Source organism: Sinohyriopsis cumingii, chromosome 8 (genome assembly GCF_028554795.1).
Source record: "Sinohyriopsis cumingii isolate HCF-2022 chromosome 8, ASM2855479v2, whole genome shotgun sequence".
Taxonomy (NCBI): Eukaryota; Metazoa; Mollusca; class Bivalvia; order Unionida; family Unionidae; genus Sinohyriopsis; species Sinohyriopsis cumingii.
Window position 1 is genome coordinate 56,878,711 of NC_142968.1, and position 22,924 is coordinate 56,901,634.

At 34.5% G+C, this 22,924-nt stretch overlaps 1 protein-coding gene across 3 annotated transcripts in view; it reads right to left on the reverse strand.

Annotated features, from left to right (window-relative positions):
* Positions 1–687: 687 nt before the first annotated feature.
* The window catches only part of LOC149793585 (bromodomain and WD repeat-containing protein 3-like), a 108,333-nt gene continuing 86,096 nt past the window's right edge, over positions 688–22,924 (reverse strand). For all 3 annotated transcript variants that reach the window (XM_089967545.1, XM_089967544.1, XM_089967543.1), the window contains exons 32-35: positions 21,086–21,201; positions 20,129–20,403; positions 16,306–16,467; positions 688–9,669 (exon numbers count right to left, since the gene is read on the reverse strand). In XM_089967545.1, the coding sequence (XP_089823671.1) occupies positions 9,032–9,669; positions 16,306–16,467; positions 20,129–20,403; positions 21,086–21,201 (1,191 nt within the window). In that variant the 3' untranslated portion in view covers positions 688–9,031. The remainder of the gene's footprint in view (positions 9,670–16,305; positions 16,468–20,128; positions 20,404–21,085; positions 21,202–22,924) is intronic.

Consider the following 22,924-nt stretch of genomic DNA (forward strand, 5'->3'; position numbering starts at 1 on the left):
AGGAGGCCATTTTGTATGTGTCTGACACCATTCTTATTTATGACCAAATAGAATCAAGTGATTCAAACCCCAATAACAATATTTTCAAGCTTACTGCCACAGCAGCCATACTGCGTTGAGATTGGCACCATTTTGATTTAGGACCAACTAGACATAAGAAATCTTTCAAGTGAAACTCCCATGTTGATATGACCATATCTGTTCAGGAGTAGTGATAGCAAGGTTTTGAAATGGATATCTGAGTACTTGTAGTACAATTTTCATTTAGGACCAACTAGACCTTGGGAAGAATGTACATTTGAAGTTTCAAGCAATCCTCCAAGTAGAAGTAGAAATAACACTTGTATTAACAGATAGAAAATGGACAACAGGCCATTCCATAAGCTCTTCTGGTCTCAGGCTACTTGTGCTAAAAATCAAGCAAGATGTACTGGCCACACTTACAGTAGGGTCATACAAAATGTAGATCAGAATAGCATGCTTTTGGAGTAACAATGCTGTCCTGCAAGACGAATTAAAGAAAATTCCATGCCAACTACATATACTAGTGACCCTATTCAAATTGTTACAATTAAAATTATTAAACTTAAAATTATTAAAATTAAGTTCTATTAAGATGTTTATTAATCAAAGGATAAAGACACAAGCATGGAATCGATGAAACTTAAAATCAGTGGAAACAAGATATGAGTTGGAAATATTTATTTTGTATTGGTTTTCAAAAGATGCTTCACAATAAATTCTGTAATGTCTATTTTACAAACATGAACACAAAGTGGTAAATTTATGACAATATTTACACCAATGTAATTATTAACTGACAAAATAGTACATACATTATGTACTCACTTGCAAGTTGCCAATTGCAAATAACAAAGACCCAGATCTGCTGTTACATTATGCACTGGCAAATCATGGAATATGTTGTTTGTTTCACTTATTAGTCCAAACAAACTGCATACACCCTGACCTGTCATTGTATCATGCAATAGCAGATCTATGTAGTTTGCAACTGGATCAAACTTATAAGTGAGTATACACCTGTATATGGTATTATGGCAAATTCATCCTTATCAGCACTGTATCAAACTAATTCAGAGCAAACAACAAAAAACAAACTTCTCTGAAAACCTGCATGCTTCTAAACTCTTACTTATCACATAACTTGTAGCCTTCAACTGATTAACTCTGAAATCACTATCATGACACACTGTACAAAAATATGGCATAATTACTTCCCCTTTAAAAAAAAAAACCCGTGGAAGTCAATATAAAATGACATACTTCACATAAAAATTAATTATAATCTTATTATCTTTAATACTTTAATCAAAGAAATACTGCAAAAAATTGTTGTCGATCAAATTTATATGTGGACTTCCTGGTTGAAATCACAAATTCAAAGATGCAATCAACATTTTTCCTTCTTTGAAAACATGACACATTCCTTAATCCACAAATCAAAGAACCAATTGAAATCGAAATTTTCCCAATACCATAAAAACTGATAGTGATTAAAATAAATGAATTTACAGTAGAAAATTTCATATTTTAGCTGCCAAGTCTATTTCCTGTAAATCACGCATTTTTATAAGTTTAATCTTGCATAAATTTGTTGGGATGCTCAAATGCAAATTCAGATTTCTTCAGAGAATGAATAAGGTGTGATTGTATTAAAACATTCAATAACTTTCCCCTGAAAACTCATGTGTTTCGAAACAGGTCCAAAGACATAGCTTTAAAAAACTTGTATAGTTCACCTCTAGCCACCTTAATTGGAAGCCATATGTCCTTCGATATCAATAACATGTAAATATACAGAACCAAAATATAGAAGACTCACACTGATATGCTGGCAGTTGTATGTTTGTTGTGCGCAAAATGATTTCATACCAAATGTATGTATTCTACATCTGTGTGAGTTATGACATTACTTCTGGGACCATTGAGAGGCCTACCCACCCACACTCTTTTCCCCAAATACTGGACATACCAGAGATTTCCACATACCAGTCTAAAAATGCTTGTCCAATGGTGTTTTTGTCTCATATTCAAGTCTATTAGAAAGCCATGTAGGGAAGATGCATCTCCCACAGAAGAGGCACTTAACTCCCATTTCCTCAGAATGTTATAGCCAATAAAGTGCTGAAGCTTCTGTTAAATCTTTTTAAAAAATAACCAAAAAAAACCCCCCAAAATAAGGTCATTAATATCTGAAAAGTTTTTAGTCATTTTTTAACTGTTCTTCTAAAGAAAATCTTGTATAGTCTTTTGACAAAAAAAAGTTTTGAGAATCATTTTGGTTTCTTAAATTTTTACTGGCCAATTTGCCATGCTTTAAAAGGTAGAAAAACAAGCGAACTGATAGATAAACAAAGAATCCAGTGGTTGACCTATGAACAACAATATAAGGATGAAGTTCTCTGCTAATGCAACCCTCTTTGGGATTGGGGATGTAGAGAAGACTTTATACTCCCTTTGTTGGACAGGAGATGTAGAACAGACTACATTCTCCCTTTTGTGGGATTGGGGATGTAAAATTGACTTGTGGGTCTCAATACAGCAAGGGATGAGTGCGCCCCCCCCCCCCCAATTACATTGCCTGAAAGTGCAGGGCTCAAGGCAGTTGCCTTGTTTGCCTTGCCCTAGGGTTGGGCCTGTGGGTCAACTACCAAGGTGTGTCCTTGGGCACGGTACTTTACTCCAATTGCCTTAACACAATATAACTTGTATTGGTGTGTCATAAACACTAAACATCTGTTAATACAGCCAAAACAGAAAAGGCTCATGTGACAGCTATAAACTTTAGACTTACAGGTAGTAATACTGTATCAAACTTTTGCTTCAATATACTGACTAATGTAGAGATATATTACAACTCTCTAACACTTCAGCTCCAGACCATAACATTGCTAAAAACAATGCAGCCTGTGTCAGAGACAGAAAAGTGATATCATCACTTACAGGGAAAGAAAATCACCAATCATGTGCAATTGTATGGGATCATAAATCTCATGATTTGGTCAGAACTTGTTTGCATTCCTGACATAAGCTAGCCTACTGGTGCTGATCCTTGCTGAAGATAATTGCTTCTATTTATCCTGCCAAGATCCATTTTACTATACTGTTCACACATACATGGGCACAATATAATTATTCCATCAAACACAATTTTGAAAATAGCAGTGGCAAATTAAAAATTATTTTATCAATGGTTTTAATAGAATGCAAAGTGCATGAGATGTGATGTCAGATAAATGACAACAGAAAGTTTCAAAGTGTCAAGTCCATCAAGGTTTCAATATTTCCCAGAGTTCTAAATATTCAAACGCATGAGGGGAAAATATACTTTTTTGGTTAAAATACTCAATTTTGTTTCATGAATGTCATAAACCATCCAAAAGGCAAGGAGTACTGTTAGCAGCTTCTGTATCTTTTCTTTCTTTGGCAATCCTTCTAAATTAATTATTCATTTCAGACAAAAAATATGAAGCACACCAACATCCATTTTCTAAAACATGGGTTAGATTACATTGAGGCAGGCAACTGACTCAGGCCAAAGTGGGTGAGTATGAAACCTGGGACCCTTAGATTATGAGTCTGATGCTCCATAAAATGAGCAACTATGGCTCCCAAAACACGGATAGAAATAATACCAATATATGTTTGACTGACTTGGATCCAATATGTCTGTTTATTACATATTGGACTGTACATGCATTAACACTTTCCCTCCCAGGAAATCTACACTTTATATCCAAATATCACATTAACTTTGTTTTAAAAAGATCTATCATATCTACTCACTTATAAGTGGAGGCTACCTGTAAACCACACAGACCCGGATCTACCTTCTCATCATGCACTGGCAGATCTGGGTCTTGACAGTTTGTTAGCAGTAATCTGTAATAACAAACAAGATAGTCCCTGATCTGCAAGCATATTATATGATGGCAGATCAGGTTCTATGTTGTTTGAATCTGGACTTGACTTATAAGTGAATATGTATAGTATTTCCTCAGAAATTCTTCAGTTGCATGCATTTAAAATGGACACATATAGTATATATAACTTGCAAATAACATTGAATATATGACATAAAAGATAAAACTTATTTTTTTCAAAATTTTGACCAATATATTCCTTATAACCTTGGTAACAGAAAGGGTAATGAGTTGAATCTTTTTTCATGATGGATTATTTCTCCTTGATCTAGATGAATTTAACTATCCAAAAACAATGGTAATGAGTTGAATCTTTTTTCATGATGGATTATTTCTCCTTGATCTAGATGAATTTAACAAAAACAAGTCTAATGAGTGGAATAGGCTAACAAAGAACAGAAATTGAATATATATCTAGAAGAAAAAAAAATCACATAAGTAATGGAAGACATTCTTCATCTATTAAATCACATAGTCCTAATTAGTGCAAGGATGTATAAAAAATAAAATGAAAGTACTGCATAAACATAAGACAAAACTGCATGCCAAGTGACACTGATGATCCCATTTCTGTCAGGCAGATTGTAAATAATCAGTATTGGTTGCCACAGTACCAAATCTGGCAGAACACAAGTGCATAGTAATAAAAAATTTAAGTGGTTATATGAACTTAAGTACTTCAACTAATCTTTTTTGTGTAGATTCTTATTTAAAATGATGAGCTTTTGAATGAATCTGGTAAATGAAATGAGGAAAAAGACCAATGAACTTTAGCTTTAGCTTGAATATTGTTATCAACCTTAAAATATTTTACAAAGGTCCTAATTTACTAGACAAGATACAAGTACTGGGATACAACATCTCATAAAATCCCAAAACCTCGTTACTTTACTAATTATAGACTGCATAATTGTTCCGTTCTACCATGAAGGGAAAGGAAAATCTACTTTTAAAGCATTAGAGACAAGCTCAAAATAAATTGTAAAATACAGGAGATTTTGGCTTCCAGATTGAAGGATTTTATATCAGTGCAAATACACATACTGTTTGGATAAATGTATAGATTTCCAATCATCTAACAATAAGCTGGGTCCAGAAGGTTGTGTGGGGAAAAATGATGGTAAAACCAGTCATTAATGATACCTGTTAGGAAATCTACTTAGCTCTGCATCAGATACTGAATAATTTGACAGATATTTTCTGAATTGTGTTGCAATTAAAAAAATGAATGGGTTACGCACTAATTTATGAAAATAAAATCATATGAACAGCTTGGTAAAGTGTCACAAAAACTGCTTTCCCAGTTCAACAAAACAGGAAATATTCCAATGATAGTCTTTTAGGAATGTTTGCACATGGCAAAGGTGATAAGCAGCAAGCATGCAAGCTGATGAATAACTTCACTAAATATCTGCAGGAAGATAGCATCATACACAAACTTTCCTCAATTATTAATCCTCTTCCTTGTATATTTATTGGTTTTACCACTGTATGATTATTTTCATGCAGTTAATCAGTCATTACTTTCAATGCCACATATATCCTGTTCATCTTCATCAACAACCATATAGCATCACAAGTCCTTAGGCTGGGTTGGTTAGTAATTGTCCACTTCTGTAATTACATGTGTCTGTGACATATTCTTCTTGTCTTTTTGTTTTTAAGCATTATCTATCTATCCAGCTATCATCCTTTTATGACAGCATCATGATATTTATAGCATCAAAGACATCCAAATTATAAAGGGGAAGAAAAAAATATCACCCATATATGAAGAAAGTTTCATAAATACAAAGTGGTCTCTGCCTGCACATCAAGCCCACAATCCTTTTGTGAAAATTCATGACCTTGACTTCAAGGTCAAAAGGAGAGAGTGAGCATCTTGCAAAATGATCATCACTGCTTCGTAATAATTCATCTAGGGTGTGAACAAATCCATAATAGACTTAAGGAAATATAAATAAATGAAGTGAATTTTAACCTAAAGTCACAATTTTATGATTGATCTAGACCACAAGGCACAAAAGTGCAAGCATGCATGTTAAAAAATTAATTTCCATGTTTAATCAATGGTTTAGGAAATATAAGTAAATGAAAGACTGTTACCAAAACCCTAATGTAAATCCTCTATGATTGTGACCCTGACCCTATTGAGGCAAATGAGTATGTCACAGAATAAATTTGTTGATTCATAATGATTAATGCCAAATATGATGAGAATCATTAAAGTGGTTCCTATGATATAAACCATATTCCAAGCTTTAATGAAACGGGATCTGAAATATGGACTCAAGAATGGTAACAAACTGTTGACAGAAAGATGCACAACACATGATTTATAATGGACGATATAACCTTGATGTGTTGCTGTGTCATAAAACAACAAAGCTGATGTCTAATTAAGCTACTTAGTTGGGTCATTGTTATTTTCTCATGTAGGAAAGTGTAGGAAATTGGTGGCAGAGAAAAATATCACATAAAATATAGAATTTTCAGGAAACAAAAAAAGTGCCCAAGAAAGATCATATTTAACACCAATTTCCACATGATGGAAACATTTAATTAAACTGAAACTGTTTAATTAAAACTGGCAAGGACATGACAGCTGCACATGTAGATGAAAACAAGCTGAATCTTGGATCAAAGATATCATTTTTGTGTACGTTGTATTATTGCCTACTGTATATAATGCTGAGGAAATGTAAGATATTGCTGTTCTCAAAGACAAAATGAAGTAGCTGACCCTGGCTGGGTTCTGAACCAACAGGCCTTGGATTATGAGTCTGACACTCTGCCAACTAAGTTACTGCAGCATCCCAAGAAAGATATCAAACACTGTAACAGAATAATTGTACCAATCACAAAGTAATGGTACTCATTATTGTTGTACAACTAATATTTACTTCATGAAATACTGCACATTAAAAAGATATATCATTTGATCTTACTCAAGCACTGAGGGTGGCCATTTATGAATACTAAATGAGCGATTTTGATCATAATCAATTGACTAATCAAGGTACAATTTTTTTAATTTCAGTAATCAAAAACTACTGATAACTGTACCTAGATATTAAATTTGTATAAGTTTGGGCATGAAGCCTCCTACTTTGTTCCAATGTTTATTTTGGCAAAACACTTCAAGAACCTGGTGAAACTGTTAAATTTCAGAAGCTACGCCATACTCGTATTATATTAAAATTCATACGCGAACTCTTCCTCAAAATGATAAACATATTACACACTATTTCTTGTACTTAAAAAAAATATTTTTCCCGTTATGAGAGATACTGACTGTCTTATACACCCACCACTCAGCCGCCAGTATGAAAATTTTTTTGTACAGAAGTTCCCCTCAAGGATGGCCACCTATCTGGCATGTGGCCAACATTTCAGGAGCAAAAATGTCAAAATTACACCTCAAAAGTGGACACATTTTATTTAATACGTGTCCAAAACCAATATTTAATTCAAATGGTAAGGTAATTACTCTGATTTTCTTTTCTGATGTCTGTTTCCAGATGTCAGGGTTTCATTACTGAAATAAGTGTTGGCTAAAGTACATTAAAACATGTTTCACTACAATTAACATTATATCATAATGCACAAATACCGATGTTTACAGGAAATGGGCTCAACAATGTTGTGATAACTATCAAGATCATAACATGGCCAACCTAGGCTAAATATAAGTTTCGTGGATTAACATACAATGAGAAATGAACCTTAAACAAAACAGGGTACCAAGCAAAGACCAAACATTCACACGACAGTACAAGAATCACTTCCTTTATAAGTAGGGCATTTTGTATATTCTACAAAAGTTTTATCTGCATGATTAAACTGAAGTACAATTAGTTATATAGGAACAAATCATCACAAAACTTTAACAGGTCATGTAAATGGAAAATTCTTTGGAAGAAAAAGTGCCAAACAATAATGATGTTGGAAAATCTCAAATAAACATCATTGTGACAGATAAGGACAATATTTTGCAGCAGTGGGAAAATGGAGTAAATAGAAAGAGAATGAGTTTAAATGTCAAGAGATGTTTGTATCAAGATTTAAATGTTTCTAAATGGTTTTCTAATGTGTGGGCCAGTAATACCCCAATCACATTTCTTACTTACGAATCAAGAACTATTAATGTATGTTCACTTGAAATAAGTCTACTTTTAAGTCAAGAAGAACCATTTAATAATTAATATTACTTTTAAACGAAGATATTAAATGCTTTGAAGTTACATGTAGCTCCTTACTAAATATATATACATATACTTCTCACAAATATAGTCCCCCTCCGGAAAGGCCATCCCTCTTATAAGGCCACCTTCCCCATACAGAAGGGGAGGCCATATAAAAAGGGGACCACTATACTTACCTGGCTTGCCACTTAAACTGGGTACCAGAGAAACTTAGACCAGAGATGGTAACAAAATTATACCAATAGGGTATCTGAGAAAATCAGGCAGTGGCAATCAGGCAGTGACGTCAGAGGTGTATCTGAGAAAATCAAGCTATAATATTGGACGTGTATCTGAAGGTTAAGGGGTTATAATTGGTTCCAGGGTACTTTTCATGTATAACAAAGTATGAACAAGCTGCCATAGTGAAAATAAAACAGGAATATCTCATTGCTACAGGCAAGGAGGAATATCAGGAAATACGAACACATAAAAAAAGTAGGAACGTATTGATATACATACCCAAAAAATTCTGACAAAACTATTCTTGGCATGGTTTTCATTTCTATTGAAAATTTTTTATTTTTGACCACTTTCTTGATACCTGTTGCTATTATTAGTGATAAATATATAACCCTTAAGAATGATCAGACCAGACTCTGTCAAGTACAAAAACAATTTATGTTCATAAATTCATTCACAACAAATGAATCTCAGAGACAAGCACAAATTAAACTGGAAAGTTTCTGTAACATGATTGCACTATTTCAAGCTACATTAGAAATTTAACATGCAAGCTGTTTGACAGCGTAATAACATATATTATACATAATAATGTCATGATGGGAATCCTTTGTGGAGCTCAAACCTGAAATTAATATGGACTGAATATGCAATGAATCATTACTCCCTGAGAAGGCTGGCACGAGCTCGTGCCGTTAACTTTCGCACCCGTCCTCGACTACTCACACTAAAACTATTTTTCCTTGAAGAGTCTGAATCAGAATTATTCCTGCTATCATCATCACTGTCTTCTTCGTATTTAACTGTCCTGCGACCCTGATACCTAGTCCTTATGCCACTATCCTGTGAAGATGAGGTAGCTGATTTTGCATAGTCAGTTTTTGTGGAGTGTCTTGTGGATCGTACACTGGTAGAAGATTCCATTGCTGCTGCTGCCCGCAGAGATCTGCGAATTCCTTGAGAAGATTTTTGAGATGAAGTTCTATCACAGGTATCTGAATCTGATTCTGAGTCTGATGAGTTGGAACTAGATGAAGAAGATGATGATGATGTAGATGAATTTGTGTCATTTTCTGAGTCACTGTTTTTAGATGACTCATTGTCATTACTAGAGTCATAATCTTTTTCTTCACGGTCATCAGTAAAGAATCCTTCCAGATCGTAGCGCCGTCGTTTTATTGTCCCAGTTGCTGCCCTTGTACTGTAAGATTTATGCTGTGTGTCTGATGACCTGTTATGTGATGAATCCTGCAGTATAGATTTCTTGGCAGTTGACTTTTTATTACTTTTAGATTTTGCTGAAGAAAAAAAGTACACAAATGTTTGAAAGCATTTTTCATGTATACTTTCATTCAAATGATGTATTTGACAGTTAAAGAAGGGAATTTCAAGTTCAGTGCAACTGTTTTAACAGTCATGGGACATGATGTTTGTCAGTGGAAAGAGCCAGAAGTTGGGAGCAAATTAAGAAAATTCTCAGAAGAGATTTTTAAAAATCCCTAATATAATAGACTGCTGTTGGGCAGGGTTGTCAAAGAAAGAAAAGTAGGTCACTTTGACCTAATGATCCCCTACATGGCTAGGGAAAAAGAAAATTATATACAGCACAACTTTTAAGAAGACAAAACAATCACGCAAGACCATCCGATGAGACAGCATTTTATACAAATTGTTTTTCTCTGAGAACTCTTACTAGATTACTTAATACTGGGAAATAAACTCTGCTACCACTGGAACCCAGCCTCATCTTTACATAACAATACCCGATTTAAGTAACACTGTCTATGACTGACTACCTGTCAATTAAGAACAATACCATCTTGCACAGATTGATTTTACTATCACATATAATTGCTTAATATAATTGCTATGAGTCCAATGAAAAATGCACAGACCCACATCAACAATTGCATGATATGCTGACAGATCTGGGTCTGTGCAGTTTGTTAAGAGTAACCAGTAGAATAACAAAATAGGAACATTATGCTACACTGCAATTTGACTCGACTTGTGAGTATATACTGCACATAAATATACTGCTGTGAGTGACCATGATTTTCTGGAAAAATATGTATTTCAAAGCTGCTATGAATGACCATATCAAAAACCAGATGTAAATACTACAGACATTCACTTATTCCTTTGTAATTGCTGAGTTGAGTCTGTAGGCAGAGTTCCAAAACAAAATGAAGGAAAAAGTCAGATGCTGGGTTTAATCTGATTTATATGGTAAAGTTGTACCATATATAATCATTAACAAGTCGAGTCAAACTACAACAACAAAGATCTTTATACACCTGCAGACCAAGGTATATGTTCTTTGTTCTAATATTTACATCTAACAAACTGCACAGACCCAGATCTGCTGGTGCATTATACAATGGCAGATCTGGGTCCGCAGTTTGCATTTGGACTTGACTTATAAACGAGCATATATGGTATGACTAAGACCATAAACCAGACTTATGCATTTGTCAAATTACCACTGTAGTTCCATTATCATGAAGTCCATCTTTTTCGGATGAACAATCATGGAGGTACATGGTCAGTTCAAAGGTTTGTATTTGTTTTGAATCTGCTGTGAAAACCTGCTGCATGCCAATAATGTCATGAAAAGATATATTCCAACTAGGTTTTCACTGTAACATAATGGACAGACTACTGCCTTAAATCGTATTTGTGGATTTACAATGTGTAATTACTTGGGTGAATGAGGTCTGTCTTTTTCTCATATTAAGTTATTTGCTTTATCTGGATGACCGGATTCTAAAGTTTTTGCAAGGGTAAGTATTCTCTGTTGTTTTATTAATGCTAAAGTTATCAAATCCGTACATGAGGACAAATGTGCCGAAGTCAGAGATCTTGTCATATGTTCACTCAGCATATCTGTTATTCCTTTGTTTACTTTGTTGCTCCATTCATTATTTATGCCTTGGGTGACTTAGGTTTTGGTAGACTACATGCGTACATCAAAAAAAAAAATGATAATGTTTATGATCGACATATTTTTAGTGCTATATGATATTTTATAAGAATGCTTGTAATAGTTCAACAAGCAATATAAACAGAAAACAAAATATATGTAAATTATACGCATTTTTCTTTCTTAAACCAGATGAATTTTGGCAATAAAAACTTATTCTCTTTCATGAACCTGTCTTAAGTGACTACTTTTGTTGGCTGAAGGGGTGGTTTTGAATGACGGGTTTGCTGTTTTTATAGATACAAAGAGAAGGAACTCTTATAAATTACCTCCCCATTTCACAGATAGGTGGCAACATAAATACCAGATGTAATCCAGTTAATGCTTAGGTGGCAGGGTCCAGTTTCGTAATTTGGCCCCTGGCAAATTTCTTAACTTAAGGCTATGGTGTGACTTTTTCAGCTATTACTGTTTACTATTTATAGATATGGATATATTTGTGAACTAGGTGTTTTGGGCTTGTGTTGTTCTTGAAATTGATGTCAGTCATGTACACCTTCCATAGTTGCTCTGCAGTATGTTGATAGTGAAATACCAATAGTTGGCTAGGAAGAAGAGCTAGCCTCCCATAGCAGTAGACACGTGGGTTCAAGGCAAGCCGAGTATCTCAAAAACGGCTTGGATGACAACTATTCTGAATTGCATCAAACTATTTAGTAGACAATGTTTTTCAAAAGTTTCATCCAGGGAAAGGGCTTGCGTTTGCACTGTGAGTACTACATGCTGTCAAAAATGGCATTTGGATGTGAAAAATGCAGGTATAAAATAGGGGTTGGGGTGCATAAACCTCTTCTGCTATGAACTGCCATTGACTTCTCTGGTCAAGTGAATACTATTCTTATGCTCTGTTTTAATATAGGTATTTAAAAATATGGACCTTTTTGACCTCACTTGTGTATTTGATTTTTTATGATTTTTTATACTAGGTCACTGATTGCGGCATTAAATTTGTACATAAAAACTGGACCCTGCCCCCTTAAGGAAAATTGATCATTTTTTGATGGTGCAGTCAGCCACATCTATTACACTTTTCTGTTTCTTTGTGTATATTTAAATAATTTTTATGCATTAGCTTTATTATATCTCCTTCCTTTTTCCATATATTACATAGTGTTGTATGTGATGATCTTTGGAGAGGGAGGTAACTGTGTTTTGTACCTCCATGTGAGGACTGTTTACATCATGACAAAGTAGCATATTTTGGATATAACTTACTAAATATGGGAACAAAATGGTAACCATAATGTATAGTCTTGCACTTTCTGTAGCTGTCAAGGTTTTGCACCTCTATTTTTATGAATACTATTCACATTTCAATACAGACACACCTAAACAATTGCATAGCATGTCAACATGTATTCTTTAAAGTAATTTAACTCCACAGGAGCAGATAGAATTCAGAGAAATCATACATAAACATACTGTTGTGAATATTGAATGTCACCAGTGGAACAGTCTTAGAAATAATGATGCATATGGCATATTACTTGGTATATTTTGGTGAGAAGAATGAAAGTTTTAGCACACCGACATAGTTTCTACCTTCATGACCCCACTCTGAAGTTGACATAAGAGATTCATATCTCACACTTGGGTGATAGTAGAAAATGTTTCAGTGTTATGTATATATCTTGAAATTTCTAGGTTCAGTTAACAAAGGGGGAAAAGCTTAAAATTAAGTGGCAGCTTCATGCATTTGACAATGCACATACAGTTTCTCCTCTGAAAGTCTTATGTTTTCACTGAATGTTAAAAGTACATCAGTATCACTTGTTTCTTTTCTTTTTGCAGGTGTCAGTTTGCATAGTGAGAGTAGGATTAATCGGTTAGTCATGCTGAAAGAAACAATAGCTTCAATCTCATCCAGATAGTCATTCTGATCTAAGTGCACAAGAGAGTGACTTTGACGGATTGACTTAGCTTCTGCAGGAGTTGTTTTATGGTACGTGCTTATCAAAAGCCAAGCTGGTGATATGCTTTTTACCTTGAACTGGATTTTCCGCTATAAATATTTGTTCTATACCTTATCTTATTATTTACTATGATTTTGTAAACTCCAGAAAACATTAAAGTCAGTTGTAAGTAAATTAGTGTCTGAGAAGAAATTTCTCTGTTAAACTGTATTGAGTAATTTGTATATGTATGGTCAATTTCATTGGCTATGTATCAATGAATTTATTTGATATGTCACTCCTTGTAAATTTTAGGGTCCTACACATCAGTATATCAATATTCCAGCATTGTCTAATGTTAATTGATTAAACTTTGACTTTTCCAGACTAGCTAGACTTGTGTTGCGATGAACCCCCCCCCCACCAATATACACTCACACAACACTGATGTTGCTATTAGCATCTCCAGAATGATAATGAAAAGTTAGGAACCACTTCTTTTATATCAGTCTAAGAGTACTTCTAAAGTTCATGATTTACTTAAATGGGTGATTTCTTTAAGTTTGCTAGAAGAGTTTAGAGAAACTTTTCACTTCTGTCACTGACACCTAACATAGCATTTCTGTTATTCCCTCCTAAAATGTATAACTTCCAGATCTCTTCTTGACATTCATGAAACATTTTAAAGGAATTTTGATTTTGTACTGATGCTATGGTGGTAAACAAAGACCAAGAGCATTGTAGGTTGCAAACAATTTGAAATCTTTCAAGAAATGCAGTCAGTCATAATTCACAATGTAAATAATGCAGTGCTTTTTGCCGCAAAGAGGTAACTTTTTTAAAAGCATAATATCATTTTTAGTTTTGTGCACAAAAAGTTTTCCTTTATACCATTGTACTAGATAATGTCTAAATATGTGATATGTACACAACTTTTGACATAAACCATTTTGAGCCAAATCCTTAAGGTGGCAGGGTCCAGTTTCGTAATTTGGCCCCTGGCAAATTTCTTAACTTAAGGCTATGGTGTGACTTTTTCAGCTATTACTGTTTACTATTTATAGATATGGATATATTTGTGAACTAGGTGTTTTGGGCTTGTGTTGTTCTTGAAATTGATGTCAGTCATGTACACCTTCCATAGTTGCTCTGCAGTATGTTGATAGTGAAATACCAATAGTTGGCTAGGAAGAAGAGCTAGCCTCCCATAGCAGTAGACACGTGGGTTCAAGGCAAGCCGAGTATCTCAAAAACGGCTTGGATGACAACTATTCTGAATTGCATCAAACTATTTAGTAGACAATGTTTTTCAAAAGTTTCATCCAGGGAAAGGGCTTGCGTTTGCACTGTGAGTACTACATGCTGTCAAAAATGGCATTTGGATGTGAAAAATGCAGGTATAAAATAGGGGTTGGGGTGCATAAACCTCTTCTGCTATGAACTGCCATTGACTTCTCTGGTCAAGTGAATACTATTCTTATGCTCTGTTTTAATATAGGTATTTAAAAATATGGACCTTTTTGACCTCACTTGTGTATTTGATTTTTTATGATTTTTTATACTAGGTCACTGATTGCGGCATTAAATTTGTACATAAAAACTGGACCCTGCCCCCTTAAGCAAAACATCAATGGGGCTGCTTGCATTTGTGGGGAAGTGTTGGAGGGTTTTAAAGCGATGCTGTCAGGCAAGCATTCTTTGACAAAAAGAATTTAATATAAAATTTACTTTCTCTATCTAATGATAGGTGAATAGGTAATGGGAGAATGAAATATTTGAGCAGCCAAACTTTACAATGAGTACCCTTTGAGGGAAATATGACAAGAGTTTTTATATGAAAGATAAACTGCTAACCTGATGTGAAGGTTGCACAACTGATAGTCACATGACATGAAGTCAATACAACGGTAATCAGAAACATCATCATATTCAAACATGCACTGAATTCTTGACTGCATGGCCCAAAATAGGGAGATAACCCAGGGGACAGTACAGTATTTAAATAACAGTTTGAGATAATATAACATTGTTTGTGTTCAGATATCCTGGCATATTACATGCCCAATGTTTCCCAAATTCTACCACTTGACAGCCAGAGGACTTGCCTTTTATCTACCTACATGCAAAAATTATAAATTCCTGTCATCCCACCTGTTGAGAAATGCAAGCTATCTCTTCTACTGCTACTGGTTCAATTACAATAAACAACAATGAAAACTCGTGTTATTTCCTGCCTATTCACTGCTATCCCAGATAATATAAGGATATTTGACAAGTTTGATCAAAATCTGATCAGAAATATAGATGTCTGAATGTTAACAAGTTCAGCCAATCAGATGCAAAGTAAGATCATTAATATGCATGAATTTAACTCATTATCATATCCAATCAAGATCTTGATGACACAGATCTATTTACTGTATACTACAGTGTCTAGAGTATAAAAACCAGTAAAGCAGATAAAAGAGCATCATAAAAATCATCAAACATGTTAAGAATGTTGCCTATTCACCAAGTCTGATTACAATCAGGTCAGAACTAGTCTCTCATGCAGTAAGAAGTTCAGCCATTCATATGCAAGATCATCTCTTTAATATGAATAGATCTTGCCATTAATAAAAAAAAAATATCGTGATATGAGCCTATTTACCAAATTTGATCAAAACTGGATCACAAATGCAGTCTTAGGTATCCAATTCGTGCTAAATCTCGATCACATAAACCTAAAATTTAGGTTTTATCAAAACATTAAAAAAATGGCTTCCAACGTGGTAACAAACTCATCAATCAGATACAAGATTGCTTCATTAATATGCATAGCTCTCATTCATTACCAAACCCATCCAAGTTCTTGCTGATGCAAGCTTGTATTTCAAGTTCAATCAAAACCAGATTAGCAGACATAACATAATATGCTCCACCTCATGGAAGTGTACAAAAATTGCAACCAAATGAATAATCCTAATGTCAGATGTCCTCATCTTGGGGCCGTATAAATAGCCATAAAATCACTGGGTTATGATGCGATTCATAATATAATCGCTTCAAGTTACCTTTACCTGGTGCTTTTTTCTTTGGTGATTTTTTCTTTGGAGAAACTTGTCTTGACCTCACTTTATAATCCTTATCATTTTCATCGTCCTGGTCTACATCGACCTCTGAGTCATCACCATCGATGTTATCATGACTGAATAACACCGGCCGTCGAATAGCTCGTTTAGCTGAAAAATTGAGAAATGATGTAAGTTACTTAACCACAGAGTACTGTACAAAATTGTGCTGCAAAATTTTGGTAGTTTTCTCAATTAGACATATTAGCAGTGTGAAAGTATGGTGAGCTCTTTATACATATATACATTAATGTGCATTTCATAATGTTTAATATTTGGCACTCCTCTGACTGAAAGTTTGGTGAGCTCTATATACATGTATACATAAATGTGTTTTACAATGTTTGATGTTGGCACTACTCTAGCTGAAAGTATGGTGATCTTCATATACATGTATACATTAGTGTGTTTTACAATGTATGATAGGGGCCCTGAGTGGCCGAGTAGTCTAAAGCGCTCTCCGTTACGGATCACTGCCATCTCACCTCTGTCTGCGTGGGTTTGAGTCTAGGATTTGGCCAATGTGGGTATGTGAGAAAGCTTGCCAGTAGCTTCTCATGGGTCGTGGTTCTTCCTGGGATTGTTTTCCCAGGTTCTTCCTTCACCATTAATACTGGCTGTCATGCATAGCCTATCGTGTGCTGAAAAATGGCATTAAACCCCACAACAACAACAATGTATGATCTTGGAACTAATCTGGCTGAAAGTATGATGAGTTCTATATACATGTATACATTAATGTGTTTTACAATGTTGGATCTTGACACTCCTCTGGCTGAAAGTATGGTGAGCTCTATATAAGTAATACTGGCACTAATGGCTGAAGGTTTGATGAGCTCTAACAATGTATGTACTATTGTACATTTGGTAGTGTTAATATTGGCACTACTCTAGTGGGAAAGTGAAATAAGCCCTTTATACACACACTGCATGTCAGTAACTAAAGGTCATCAATTCCCACCTGCTTACAAATATTATCATTAAAATGTAGCTCAACATTTTTATGTTTACACCTGGAAGCTGCAGAACTTCTCAAAACAAAAACAGAATCCCCATCAAGACCAATTTTTCTTTTAGTCCCAAATTTCCTTCTTTAATAGCAATGTTTTCCTTAGTGATCTGAAACCCCTGAACTCGGAAACAAATTTCAATTTAACGCTTAAAAAAAACCCAATAAAACCAAAACTCATATCAAACTTGGAAATATATTTTAGCTGCAAATTCCTGATAAATGCTGGAAAAGATTAAATACAGTAAGCAAGTATGTTCATGGGGTGATCTGTGAGACAAAGACCTGGAAACTGTCCCTTGGGCAGGCAAGGTCAAAATAATACTTACACGCATGCTGACAGAGGGATGACAATTGGCCAATCTGAAGTCTGTGCACAATACAAAAGGGTGCATTTTTAAAGGCAAATTAAAATTATTAATAAACAAATGCTTGTAGGTAAGCCATTTAAGAATGGCTATGATCTCACTGTGATTGATGGTGTTCGTTTGTAGTCAGGATCAAAAGAACTTATTTTTTCAAAACTAAATTTCATGGTTTTATTAACCATGTGCGTGGTCTTGCATTCTTTGCTTTCAGAGATTGACAGAGCAGTATTATGATAGTCAGATTCAATCAATGAATATCTTTAAAAGTGTTAGATCTTAAAGAAATTTAAAAACGCTGCAAATGCTAAGGATGAGTGTTACTTGGCTATAGCATCAAGAACTGAGTCATTAACACAAGCCACACTCAACACCTTCTTCAAGCCAGGTTATTTAACAGTGAACACTGAATTTTACGGAGTATTTCAACATTGTGGAGTAAAATGTTTTTATTACAATGGACTGATAGTAAAGTTATAAAAGTATCTCATGATGAGGACTGTATTTCTATGTGGAAAAACTGCATTTATCAAGTGATGGGGTGTGAATTTCATAAAGAACAAAAAACTTCTCATTACTTAAAATTTGTTGGGGGTCTTTGAGGGCTTTCACATGTGTGTGTGTTTGTGTATGCACACTTGCACACATTAAATGTACCAATAAAGGACACAAGAGTAATTAAAAGTACCAATAGAGGACACAAACGAAATGACATGTAACAAAGTTGTAACCAAAATGAATATTAACAAAATGTGTGAAAAGGAAAGAATTGTGTTTCTCGCATCAATTTGTTTGTTTGTTTGGAACGGTACTTTTGAACACATTATTTTGTATATAAAGTGATGGCTCTGTTTAGTATAGGATGAAAATATTTGATATTTGGTATCACATAAAGTTTTTTTAATCTCATAAAGAAACTTTTGCATAAGAAGAGTATAATAATAATAATAATAACAATAAAAGATAGGTAACTATTACCTACATTGCTTTGTAAGAATATACATATTCCATAAAGAACACAGCGATGAAATAAACCTAATGGAGGAACTTCACCTATGTACATAATCATAAATAATAATAGGAGAAGAAGATGAAATATATCTATTTAAGAATGAATATATAAACGGAGAGTAGGGCATGTTGGCTCTGACAGGAGATTTCATATTTCAATAATAAATGAGTTAAGATTGTTAAATATTAAAAGTTGTGGTTCATAATAACAAACCCTGATGTTTGCAATTTTTTCATTAAAGAAAACACTCATTTCCATAACGGTAATACCAAAGAACCATTTAATCTCATGTCTCCACAAACTTTAATAATGGCTTCCATAGTTTTCTTGATATTGTTCATTCGGAAATGGAATTCTGTTAAATGAAACATATTGAATTCACTCACTAAATTGTATGTATCCAATAGGTTTAATTTCTAAGATCATAATTTACATTGACAAATTTATTGTATCTGGTCACATCTGTTACTGGTTTGGGTAAGAAACATATTCTCAATAACTTGTTTGGTTAAAGTATTTTGCCCACAATATTTTTGCAAACTGCTACCTCTGTGAGGTAAGCTACACACACAACAGTTGGTTTTTTTGTGGGCATTGCATCAAATTGCATTGTCATATTCATATGATAGAAGATAATTAAAAAAAATTGCAATAATTTGTACATGTAAAAGATATAATAAATACAAATCCACTGCTTTTTTATATGTCAGTGATGCATGCTCAAAAACTGGTTTAGTTAGACTGATCTCTGCCATAAAGCATTTTGCCTTACAAGAATTTTGGTCATTTCTGACCACATGCAGCAGCCTGACCCACTGTTTTGGTGTCAGAAACACATGTTCAAAAGCTGGCTCAGCTGAGAAGGCTTCAGAGTCTTTTGTCTACAAGGATTTTGGTCGATTCTATTTACCACAACCATTACAATGATGCAAAATAGTTGAAACACAGAAACTGTGTAAAAATATGTTCAAATCTGATATAACTGCAAAGCAATCAAAACTGATAAATGCAAGACTCAAATGTCTGACATAAGCCTTCAGAACAAAATTTCACAGGTCCTAGATGAGCAGGCAACAACACACAATTTGTCAAGCTAATGAAAAACTTTAAATAGTCACTCAAATGAAAATTTAAGTTATCACTCGATATTTCTTAGCTCACATGAAATATTTTTTCTCCCACACAAATGAAATACTGCAACCTACCTAGACATGATAAAAGCTTTAAATGTCTTTATTGTCACATGATCCTTGGCAAACTCTGAACAAGATTTTCATTAAAATGGTATGAATATTATAATGTTCTTGTCCTTGCCATGAAATAGCAGCATTTGAAATAAAAATGTAAAAAGTCTTCATCATATTGAAAAATGTTGAAAATACTTACCCCTTGGAGGATTAAGTTTTTGTGACTGAAGGTATGCATAGTTTTCATCTATCTCAGTTTCGTCATCATCGTCATCATCATCATCATCATCATCACCACCTTCATTATTCTCCACCTCTGTCTCATCACTGGAGCTGTGGGCATTACCATTAGTAAGTTTTGCCGAGTTACTTCCCCTTGAACCAGCAGAGGTTGAGGGTCCTGCCTCCCATAAACTACTGAGTTTAGAGCTGTGACCAGAGTGTGAAGCAGATTTGCTGCGTGTGGAATGAAATCTGTGATGGACAAGAGATTTAATTCATAATGTTATGGTCTATTAATAAATTCACTAACTTACACCCCCCCCCAAGTTATAAAGATGTTATGAACCTTAACTACTGAGAACATTTCATGGCAGAAGAATGACCTTGACAGTCTTTATCTCCTAAGATTAGACAAATAAAACTTGCCCTATTCTGTATGTTAGATTTAACTAATGTTGTATTAAATCTTTAAATATATTTAACATATCTGTGCAATAAGAATGTTCTTTCCTGTAAACACATGTGGCAAAAGAAGTTTTACATGGTTACGCTATATTCAACACAGTATATGCATAATTCTGTTCTATAAAATGTTTTCAGATACACATCTGTCATGCTGTCCTTCATAGTACATTCTCTTAATTTGTTTCTACAACTGCAATCAGTATGCAATGTAGTTTATTAATATGTATGTTTTGAAAATTTTATGTACATATTCAGTGTTTGCATGGTTCATTCTCTCTCTCTCTCTCTCTACACAAAATCTGACTGGTAGAAAAGTTACAAGTTTTCATACCCAGAAGGATGGGCTAACAAGTCCAAGTTAATATTCCCCATCTTTTAACAACAAAAAGGTACCAATAATATGGCTGGTAATGAATTTTATCCTGAGCAGTTTTCTTTGCAAAGTTGCACAAGATACAGTGTAATATACCTGTTGGTAAACTGAGTGTGTTTCTTGGTGTTCCCAAGTGCTGTTTTCCAGTTACTAATGATCTCTTTAAGCTGCTCTTCTAACATAGCTGACAGACGTAATGTCATTGCATAAATCTGAAAAAAGAAAACGAAGCTTCTACTAATAAATAGTTATTTTTGTCAACGTCTTTCAATTCTGAAGCAGTTTGGGAGACAGTACTCTCCCATTATAACAAGGTATACTGTATTGATGCATAGTGGAACTACATTACAATGAAGTACATGTACTTCTACTAATAAAATATGAAATGAGATTGATCACCATGTAACAGGAATCATGTTATAAGGTGGGTCTTATAATAAGAATGCCTGATAACTAGGATCATGTTATAAGGATGGGTTTATAATGAGAATACCTTTGAACAGGAATCATGTTATAATGAAGGGCATTATAGTGAGGGAGTGCTGAATTAGAAAATGTATAAGACAAAAAGCTCCAAAAGATACATAATGTGCAACTGATTTGCTCTGGTTAAATCAGAATCACCTCAAGGGAAACCAGGGTTCTAGAAAAGAATTTTTTTAGAAAATTAAGTTTGTCTGAGAATACTTACCCAATCTCATTAGATTAGGAAGAAGCTATGCTACTTCTTGAATTCAGCAAATACAGATGAAGGAAAGAAACTCTTCCCAACCCTTCCCATACCAAAATCCACCGCTAATGGCTGGCAATAGTTCTACACTTGTTTATCAGTTTTTGCTTCAGTGATACCTCAATAAGGATGCTTGCATTTGCATGCAGTGATACCTCAATGAGGATGCTTGCATTTGCATGCAGTGATACCTCAATGAGGATGCTTGCATTTGCATGCACTGATACCTCAATGAGGATGCTTGCATTTGCATGCAAGTGTGGGAGGGTTTAGTAGTAATTTGATCAAGTAAGTATTCTAGGATAATAATTATTTACTTTAAAAATCTGCTTTCTCTTCTGAATACATTCCCCAATCACATTATATTTAGATTTTAGAATGATAAGAAATAGGAGGGGGCATTGCTGAGCATCATATTTCTACAATGGTTACATTCAAGGATTTTTCCTTCTATTGAGTAAACTGCACTGATAACATCACAGCTGCAAAACTGACAGTCAACTAAGCCATGATCACTGTACCAATTATCAGAAAAGATGCAAAATGACGTTTTCTTACTGAGTAAAATCAATAGGATGTGCCTGCTTTAAATTGGTCTGATGATGGTCTTGGATGCTGCCAAAGAACCTCCCTGATTCAAATCTCTCTGCAAAGGTACATCACACTTATAAAAGCTAGTGTGATTGGATTCAGATGGCAGAGTCCAATTGTGACAGAACGACAGGGTTATGTTATCCTCCATGTTATCAGTTGTGGCACCATCATTGAGAGAATGATCCTCAAGAGTGCCAGTACTCTTATGTAGGGATGGCATATGAGATACTGATCAACATATGCAGCCCCATAATTCAACATATCATGCAAGATTAGCTTTGTTACTGACCTAATGCTATCATATTTATATGGCAGTCTGATCGTGATGTAACAGGGCCATCTTATCCTCCATAACCATGCCAAGTTCCTTATGCTGGAGAGGGTTATGGGATATGTGCTCTATAAAACGTGTCCCTGCTCACACCATGCATATCTGAGGTGCTTAATGATGAGGAATTCACCATTCCCATGCTTCTGCCATATCTTATAGAAGGTTTTAGAAGTCAGCATCTTGACAAGACTGCAGTAACAGGCAAATGCCAGCTGGTTTTTCTTACAGAACAAAACACTCTTAAAGTAACAAGCAAAAGACTTCTTCAATTATGCACAGA